Below are 9,940 nucleotides of genomic sequence, written 5' to 3'. Positions count from 1 at the left end.
AATGGCTTTTCACCAGTGTGAGTTCTCATATGTTTCACTAATGTTAATTTCTCAGAAAAAGAACATTCACATAATCCACAACGATGTGGCCGTTCCCCAGTGTGAGTTCTCATATGACTCACTAAATTTGATTTTTTAGTAAACGAATATCCACACACTTCACAAGAATGTGGCTTTTCACCAGTGTGAGTTCTCATATGACTCACTAAATGCGATTTTTCAGTAGAAGAATATCCACACACTTCACAAGAATGTGGCTTTTCTCCGGTGTGACTTCTCATATGTCTCACTAAATTTGATTTCTTAGTACACGAATATCCACACACTTCACAGGAATGTGGCTTTTCTCCAGTGTGAGTTCTCATATGACTTTGTAAATTTGATTTTTCAGTAAACGAATATCCACACACTTTACAAGAATGTGGCCTTTCTCCGGTGTGAGTTCTCATATGTCTCACTAATGTTGATTTTTCAGTAAAAGAATATCCACACACTTTACAAGGATGTGGCTTTTCTTTCATATGTTTATTCATATTTAAACTAAATTCACCTGGAGCAAGATTATCACTTTCAAGTTATACACAAATTTTAATCTGGAGTTGTTGATGCAATTTAGATGCTAAATAAATTTCAATTGGTATCACTTACTTTATTTGATAAGAGATATTTCGTTGTGTAAAAGTTAAAATATTCTCTTTTCTAAACAAGCAGATTTTTCTGAAATGTTAAATTCGATATCTTATGATTTATGAAAACATTAAACAAAAATTTCACAAATTTTAATGTGTGTGATGTGCTTATCACTATTTGCTAAACAATCCAGATGAAATAACTCTTCACACATATATGTCTAATAATTTTGTGTGCAGCCGTTTTTGTTGTCTGCCACATAAGGGAATAATTGTCTATAAATACTGTTTAATGAAAATGGTGGTCAATTATTCATTGAAAACATTCAATCAGGAATATCTGCAAATGAAAAAAAATGAAATTTAATATTTTTATATCATTATTTATTTTAATCGTGCCAACAAAACAAGAAACATAACTTTATAAAACATGTAAAATCACAGAAATAAACACTTAATTCACATTAATATGGTTTAAATGTTAAATACTATTCATAATATTTTGTAATAGATAAATGAATAATGAATAATCTATCTACGTCACTTCCTGATTCTCATATTTCACCCTCCTTTCCGCTGAACGCTCGACCAGTACAGATGTGACAAACACTGCTCCGGTGGAGCCATGAGGCACCACCGCGTGCTGACTAGCCAGTCAACTGCAAGTAACGTTACTCATCTTTCATGAACTCTATTTCTTCTATCATTCTTTCCTGTATATTTATGCAATAAAATCGCAGTTGTTTCGTTGATATATAACGGTATGTTTTCGTCTTCATTATGCGACCTTTTGTCTTTTCAATTCCTCTACCATTAAATACATCCATCCACTATTACACACATGGGGACGGGATCGTCTAACACACTGCAGAGCGTCCTGTCCCCAACAGGTATGTTACCCAACATTACTGCAAATAATAAAAATGTAATAATTTATTATATGAAAGGCAAAATGGCTGCTCACGTTTCTGTGTGTCCATAAAAATATTACTTTTAATAATAAACTAATACATAAAGCTACTAATAGAAATAAAATAATTTCATGATACAAGAATAATGTTCATAATAAACTAATATATAAAGCTACTAATAGGAAAATATAATAATTTTATGATACAGGAAATAAAATAATTTCATGATACAAGAATAATGCTCATAATAAACTAGTATATAAAGCTACTAATAGGAAAATATAATAATTTTATGATACAGGAACAGTTAATTTAAATACTGAATATACTTTTAAAATTAATAATCCAAATCAATATATAATTCAGTTACTTAACAATGGATACTAATATGGTCTTTTAAAGTAGATTTCATTTCAAGTCACATGTGTGAAAATATATTGTCGTTTATTTATAATGTTCTTGATATATGTATTAAACTTTGTTCCTTCTTATACATATTAGTATGTCTTCAATGTTTTATCTATAACAAGTTTTTGTTTTACTGGTTTTATACAGTTGCAAGTTTTACTGTTTTTACTAGGTTTCGGATTTTTACGCTTTTTAAAACATTTTAATTCGCTGTGAAATTGCGTTTCAAACCAAGAAAATAAGTGAACATATTCTTCTTTGATGAACTAATGTAAAGTCTGATGATTTTTTTGTTTCATGCCATTTAATGAAACACATGTAAGACGCAGTAATTTAAACAATATGTATGTAAATTAAATGTTTAATAAAGTTACATGTGCTCTGAAAGTGTAAATCATTTTCATTGAGCTTAATAAACTGTTGCAACTTTAAGATTGCCTTAATTATAAACGAATATTTGTTTTAACAAAAACACATGCGCGCATGTATGAAAATCTTAACGCAATATTTACCATTGTTATAATGAGATAAATATATCTAGGTTCATCAGAAAACGTTTGCTTCTGCCTTTCCAAAGCACATGCATATACTGTATATATGAATATGTAAGTTTATCAAAACTATCGAAAAAACCTACAAAACTAAGATTACCATATGTATTGTGCATTGTTGCCAAATATGGCTTCGAGCAACTACCTGTGTCTGTATTAAACTGTGTATTTTCGTAACATTTGTTAATACTCATATAACATTTGTTAATGCTCATATAACATTTGTTATACTCATATAACATTTGTTAATGCTCATATAACATTTGTTATACTCATATAACATTTGTTATACTCATATAACATTTGTTAATGCTCATATAACATTTGTTAATGCTCATATAACATTTGTTAATACTCATATAAAATTTTTAATACTCATATAACATTTGTTATACTCATATAACATTTGTTATACTCATATAACATTTGTTAATACTCATATAACATTTTTAATACTCATAATAGCGAATTTAATACAACGGAATTGTTTTTTTTTACTTTTTATTTTTAGATTTCACAGTTCTTTTCATTCAACAAATCATTTCATCCAACGTTTTTGAATGCATTATTTATCATTCCCATATTTTATTATACAAATGATATAAATAGTTGTAATAACCGATTATTGCAATTTTATTTTTATATAAACGTCTGATAATACATATTTATATACCAAAAAAGCCATCGAAAGGTGTTAATTGGTTGCAACATAACAGAATTGATATCCTTATTAGTTATTTTAATTTTTATTAAAATATTGTTTTATTTTTGAAATCGTAAAAATTGTTACTCAACAGATTATTTCATCCACATTTTTAGTGTATTTTTATTATTTATATATATTTTTAGTTTCTTTGTAATTTTTCATCCTAATTATTTTCACCTTCTAATAATATAAATTATTAAAAAGTATTAACGCTGAAAAGTTAGTATGAATTTAAAAATGACCTGTAAAATTCAACTATTCAACTCATGATCTACGAACTAAACTCCTTTCTTTCTTTCATGATATTAATGTTGTATCTATAACCAGTAGATATTTTATTGTCTGTTTAACCTTTTTAATTCGCTTTAAAATTACGTTTCATTTACTTTTTTTACTGAATTTTGTTTTTTTATGTCTTTAAACCCTTTCTAATTAGCTTTTAAATTACATTTCCTTTTTGAACCAAGAAAAAAGTGAACATTTTCTTCTTTGATGAACTGATGAAAAGTCTCATGATTTGATTGGTTTATTCAGTGAAACACATGAAAGTGTAAATCATTTTCATTCAGTTTAATAAACCTTTGCAATTTTAAGATATTCTTATTGAATATATACATTATAAACTTATATCTGTTTTAAGGAAAATGTGCATATGTGTGCACGCGTGTGTGTGTGTGTGTGTGTGTGAAAATCTTTATGCAATATTTACCATTGTTATAATGAGAGAGATATATAGTATTCTCTCAACGTACATACTCCCGATCAATCGAACAAGTATAACCATCTAATTAATTTCCTCTATTGATGCTTGTGAGACTTCTACTGTTTGAGGCAAAAAATTTAGAAATTGGCGTTGGAATGTTTTACCTTAAAAATATTTGTTCATTGTTAATTCATCCGAACGTTAAAATTATTTGTAATCATAGATGTTTAACTCATAAGCGAGTTTAATGTTTTATATTTAAATATTAGTAAGACAAAAAATTTAAATTATTATTAACATATAACAAACATTTAACCTAATTATATTATTTTGATTTTCAGCTAAAAATTTTTATAACAATACAACTACCACATTTTTCGGAATATTTGTTAATAGCTTTTCAGACGTAATAGCAAACAAAAATACATTTTTTAGCAGTAAAACTACGTTGGATTCGATTGTAAACATTTACCATTTATTTTTTTCTTTATTAAGTTTCTGTTAAGTGCTCATTTTATATAAACGTAATAAAAGAATCATTTAATGTAAACGTAATAAAATAATCTATTTTATCTAAACGAAATAAAAGAATCCTTATTCCATTATTCCAAAACCTAGAACATTTTTGGGTTTATTTTACTATACACATAGATTTGACAAAGTTGTCACAAAACTAATACAGAACGAATAAACGTTATCAAAGTTCCTTTTCTACCTAACTCGATATGTTTTTGGTGTTTATATTTAATGTAATATGTTTATTCAACTCTACAAATATACGGTGTTTACCGATGTATTGGAAAATTTAAAATGGCGGCCGACTCTCTCTTTGACACGGTAAGTTTGAGAAAAGGAGTTAAAAATAAAAAAAACTAGACAAAATACGGCTAGAAACTCGCTCAATATATGTTACCGTGACATAGGCTGACTTATATTCGGCAGGTTTTTAACAGTATTTTGTCTGTTTTTTTTTTTTGTTTTTGTTTTTCTTTTTATTTATAATTCATTTCCCCAAACTCAACGTGTCAAATATATCGGTAAACACTGTATGTTTTTCGAGCTGAATAAACGTGTTACATTAAATAGAAACACTAAAAACATATCCAGTTAGGTAGAAAAGTTACTTATCTTGCCTTTGATAACATTTATTTTTCTATATTTGTTTTGTGACAACTTTTTCGAATCTAAAACAAACCCAAAGTATCTTTAATCCATTATTCAAAACCTAAAACATTGAATAAAATATCAAAATTCAAGCGGAATTCTCTAGCGACGTAATAAGTAAATTAGGACCGAAAACTTTTTCTAAACACACACACACACACACACACACACACACACACACACACACACACATATATATATATATATATATATATATATATATATATATATATATATATATATATATTTTAAATACCGAAAAAACAGTTTGCGTTCAATTGTTTTACAATTCAACCAACTTCGAATCAAATTATTGTGTTTATGGTAAACATTAGGATTTTCGCAGAAATCACGTAAATTTTACTTAAACACATTTTTATTCACGAAATCAATATTTTTATTGGATTGCAATAAAATTAAACCCTTTTTTATGTTTAATATTATTTTAAGAACCAATATTTTTGAGGGAGATTTAAAAAAATGTGTTTCAGATTATTTTAAAAGTTATTGAATGGGATTTTTTTTTAAAGCGTAAAAGTAACTTACCTTTCATATTGGATTGCAATAATAATAAAAAAGAAACTTATTTCAATATTTAAGATTATTTAAAAGTTGTTGAATAATATTGTTGTAAAGTGAAAAAAACTTACCTTCCATTCCAGGAATTTAATACGAAAAAAAAATCGTTTTTCTTTTGTGTCCAACGCAGAAAATTTGTTTGTTTGTTAGGATTTCTTAATATAATCTTTAGTAAATTGATACAAATTTTGTTTTGTGTGTCCAATTCATTAAACAATTAAATATATGAAAATATAAAAGAATCAAAATAAAAAGATGAAAAACACGATTTAAACGTGAAATTAAATCAACTGCTTCAGAACAAAGAACTTATGTTCATCGTAAAACGGTGTAATCATTATTTTGTTCCTCGTGTAAAAGATTGAACATTTCATTATGATTTGGATTAGTCGAACTACTGTTTACATCCAAGATGAGAACAGTAATCCAAATAATCCAATTATAAAAAAATGCAAAACTGAATATTTCACATAAACAATTCAAAAAGGAAGGAATTGAACAAATAGCGAAGTCAATCAAATAACAAAAACTAGATTTGAACCAACAAGAAACAAAACAATAATCACATGATTACATTATGAAAATTGCGACTTATTTTTATCAGATTCGATTCCGTTAACTTTACGATGACCTTAACTTATAATTCCAGACTTAAACCTGATTTTTCCATGCAAATAACATAAAGCTACTTACGATGCAAGTGTAGTACCTGTTTCTAGTTTGTTTGCGCATTTCAAACGTGTCACCTTATCACCATTTTGGCTTTACTTCTAATGTTTTGCGCCCTCCCATGTATTACCTCCTCCTTTGATAGAGAAGTAATGCAATGTTGTAAAATGTCCCGACTCGCAGATGTGAATATGCGAAAAGAAATATAACACAAATCGATACTTAACAACCTTCTGCTCTCCGTGTAATTGGGTTAAACGCTAATTATATATTATATTATATTATATATATATATATATAATATATATATATATGTATGTATGTATATATATATATATATATATATATATATATATATATATATATATATATATATGTATATATATATATTACTCACTCAATGACTTTACTTCGCGAACGAAGATTCTTTGAAGGTGGTTGTCCACGTCAACTGCAGGCACGTTTGTGTCTGATGAGCACAATGCGAGACAAGCAGGCTCGGCCACAGCGGCTGCATTCAAAAGTTCCATCAGGTGCGGTTGCTGAGCCTTCCTGAATCTTCCTCTTGAAGCGCCTTTCGTGCATGATCTCTATGCAAGAGAATTCAAAGGAGGTGACACGGTCTGCGGCAAGAGTAGACCACTGGCGTTGGTCAATGTGTCAGGTTTCAAGTGAATTCTTCAGAGAGTCCTTGTAACCTTTCTTCGGAGCTCCTCTATCACGGGAGCCGGTGGATAGTTTGCTGTAAGGAGTTATCTTGGGCAGTCGGTGATCCTCCATTCTGGAGACATACCCCGCCCAGCACAGTTGTGACTTTAGCAGCATAGCCTCGATGCTGGTGGTCCTCGCCTGCTGGATGACCTCAACATTGGTGACGTAGTCATACCAGAGTACATTGAGGATGGTGCGGAGACAGCGCTGATGGAAACGCTCGAGGAGTCGCATGTGATGGCATAAGGTTACCCATGTCTCAGAGCCGTAAAGAAGGGTTGGCAGTACTACGGCTCTGTAGACACAGATTTTTGTGTCCTTCCTCAGGTGTTTATTCCGCCAGACTCTGTTGTATAGTCGGCCAAAAGCACTGTTCGCCTTGGCTAGTCGGTTATCGATTTGCTTGTCGAGCTTTGCATCTGAGGTGATAGTGCATCCCAGTTAGGTGAACTGGTGTACTGTCTTTAGCTCGGTTTCACCTATGGTGATGGGGGGAGGGTTGTACTCTTCCCGAGGAGCGGGCTGGTGGAGGACCTCTGTCTTTTTCATGCCTACCTCGAGTCCAAAAAGCTGGGCAGCCTTTGCGAAGCAGGATGTGAGATGCTGTGTGGCTCTTTCGGTATGGGCAACAAGAGCTGCATCATCGGCAAAGAGAAGGTCTCGAATCATATGCTCGAAAGTCTTTGTGTGGGCTTGCAGCCTTCTGAGGTTGAACAAGCTGCCGTCAAGGCGATATCGGATATAGATCGCATTGTCATTGTCGTCAAGGTCTTCGGTTGCATGTTTAAGCATCATACTAAACAAGATGCTGAACAGAGTCGGTGCTAAGATGCATCCCTGTGTCACGCCGTTGTTGATGAGGAAGGGTTCTGATAGGTTGTTGTTCACTCTGATTTGGACGCTCTGATTCTCATGCAGCTGAATAATCATGTGGAGGATTTTTGGGGGGCAGCCGAGGCGCTCTATAATCAGACAAAGCCCTTCTCTGCTCACTGTATCGAATGCCTTGGTCAAGTCCACAAACGTGATATAAAGTGCCCTGTTCTGCTCTCGACATTTCTCTTGGAGTTGCCTGAGGACGAAAACCATGTCTGTTGTGCCCATGTTTTCTCAGAAGCCACACTGGGTTTCTGGGAGATGGTCTTCCACGATAGCAGGTATCAGTCTGCACAAGAGCACACGGGCAAAGATTTTACCTGCGATAGAGAGCAGGGTGATTCCTCGGTAGTTTGAGCAGGTCAATCTTTCCCCCTTGTTTTTGTATAAGGCAATGATGACTGAGTCGCGGAGGTCCCGTGGGATTTTTCTTTGCTCCCAACAACACGCAAGGAGTTCATGGAGCTTGATGTGCAGTTCGGGACCTCCATATTTCCAGATCTCTGGAGGGATCCCATCAATTCCTGGAGCCTTGCCGCACCTAAAATGTCTAATGGCCTCAGTGAGTTCCTCCATGGAAGAAGGCTCATCCAATCCCATTTTAGTTGGCAACTGAGGAATACGGAGTATTGCTGAGTCATTATTGGTACGGTCGACTCCGAACAGGGTCTGAAAATACTCTGACACACGACTCAGGATGGATGTTACGTCCGTGAGGAGTAACTGGCCGTCTGCACTGCGCAGAGGACTCTGCACACGGTGTGTGGGGCCATACACTGACTTGAGGGCTTCATAGAAGCCCTTATAGTCACCAGTGTCTACGCACTGTTGAGTTTTTATTACGAGGTTGGACCACGACTCGTTTTGTATACCTCTGAGCTTTTGCTGGAGGATGCTGCAGCTATGACGGAAGGCTGCTCTCCTCAAAGGACAGGATGGTCGAGCCAGCTGGGTCCGATGGGCCGCTCTCTTTTCTGCTAATAGGTTATTTATTTCAATGTTGTTCTCATCAAACCAGTCCCGGTTCTTTTTGGTAGAGAATCCCAGGAGCCTCTTCAGATGTCTGCAGGATAGCTGTTTTCAGTTGATCCCAGAGTAGTTCAGGTGAGGGGTCTATTTGGCTACTGTCGTTTTCAAATTTATTTTGCAAGCTTGCTTGGAAGACGGCTTTTACCTCGTCTGATTGTAGCCTGCTATGGTTGTACTTTTTTCTGGGTAGTCCTCCCTTCCTTGTTATGGCTTTAGGGTGGATTCGGATTCGGATTCTGCAACGCACTAGTCGGTGATCAGTATGGCATTCTGCGCTGGGCATCACTCGGGTACGTAATACGTCTCTGAGATCTCTTTGGCGAACTCGAATATAGTCTATGAGGTGCCAATGCCTGGACCGAGGATGCATCCAGGTTGTCTTTAACTTGTACTTTTGCTGGAAGATGGTGTTGGTAATGGCAAGTTGCAGCTCCATGCAAATCTCCAGCAGTAAGCGCCCATTGTCGTTGCAGTTTCCGACGCCATGCCTGCCAAACACACCCCTCCAGTCATCTGCGTCTTGGCCCACTCTGGCGTTGAAGTCGCCAAGGATAATCATCTTGTCCGCTGGAGGAGTGCGCTGCAGGACATGGCGGAGCTCTGAGTAGAATATGTCCTTTTCTTCAGATTTAGCTTGAAGAGTTGGGGCATACACACTGAGAATCGTGGCATATTCCTTGTTCTTTAGTGGGAGGTGCAAGGACATAATGCGGTCAGAATGACCAGTTCGCAGGCTTTCTAGTGTGGAAGCGATCCCCTCTGTTGCAGGCCTTCCTGACCAGAATAGTGTGTATCCAGCGCCATGTTCCTAAAGGCTGCCTTCCCCCGACAAGCGAACCTATAGGGCATCGATATCTATATCCAGTCTGGACAGTTCAAGTGCAATCAGGGCGGAACGGCGCTCTGGCCTGTTGCTGTCGTCTTTGTCATGCGTGGTTCTGATATTACACGTTAACAGATATGTTCGCAGTGTCTAATGTGAGTAGATTTATTTTTTTATGTGT

General features: G+C 34.2%; 1 protein-coding gene across 1 annotated transcript; it reads right to left on the bottom strand.

Annotated features, from left to right (window-relative positions):
- Window positions 1–8,916: 8,916 nt before the first annotated feature.
- LOC145270245 (protein CFDP2-like) lies at window positions 8,917–9,642 on the bottom strand. Its single transcript, XM_080125882.1, has one exon. The coding sequence runs from the start codon at window positions 9,640–9,642 to the stop codon at window positions 8,917–8,919; it is 726 nt and encodes a 241-aa protein (XP_079982008.1).
- Window positions 9,643–9,940: the final 298 nt, after the last annotated feature.

Source organism: Euprymna scolopes, chromosome 46 (assembly GCF_053919585.1).
Source record: "Euprymna scolopes isolate OS-2025 chromosome 46, ASM5391958v1, whole genome shotgun sequence".
Taxonomy (NCBI): Eukaryota; Metazoa; Mollusca; class Cephalopoda; order Sepiida; family Sepiolidae; genus Euprymna; species Euprymna scolopes.
The sequence above is the reverse complement of the archived record's forward strand: the minus strand, read 5'-3'. Positions and strand labels throughout refer to the sequence as shown.

What these genes read in the sequence shown, in the direction of transcription:
- LOC145270245 (XM_080125882.1), bottom strand. Translation starts at nt 9,642, where the DNA reads ATGTCCTTGCACCTCCCACTAAAGAACAAGGAATATGCCACGATTCTC.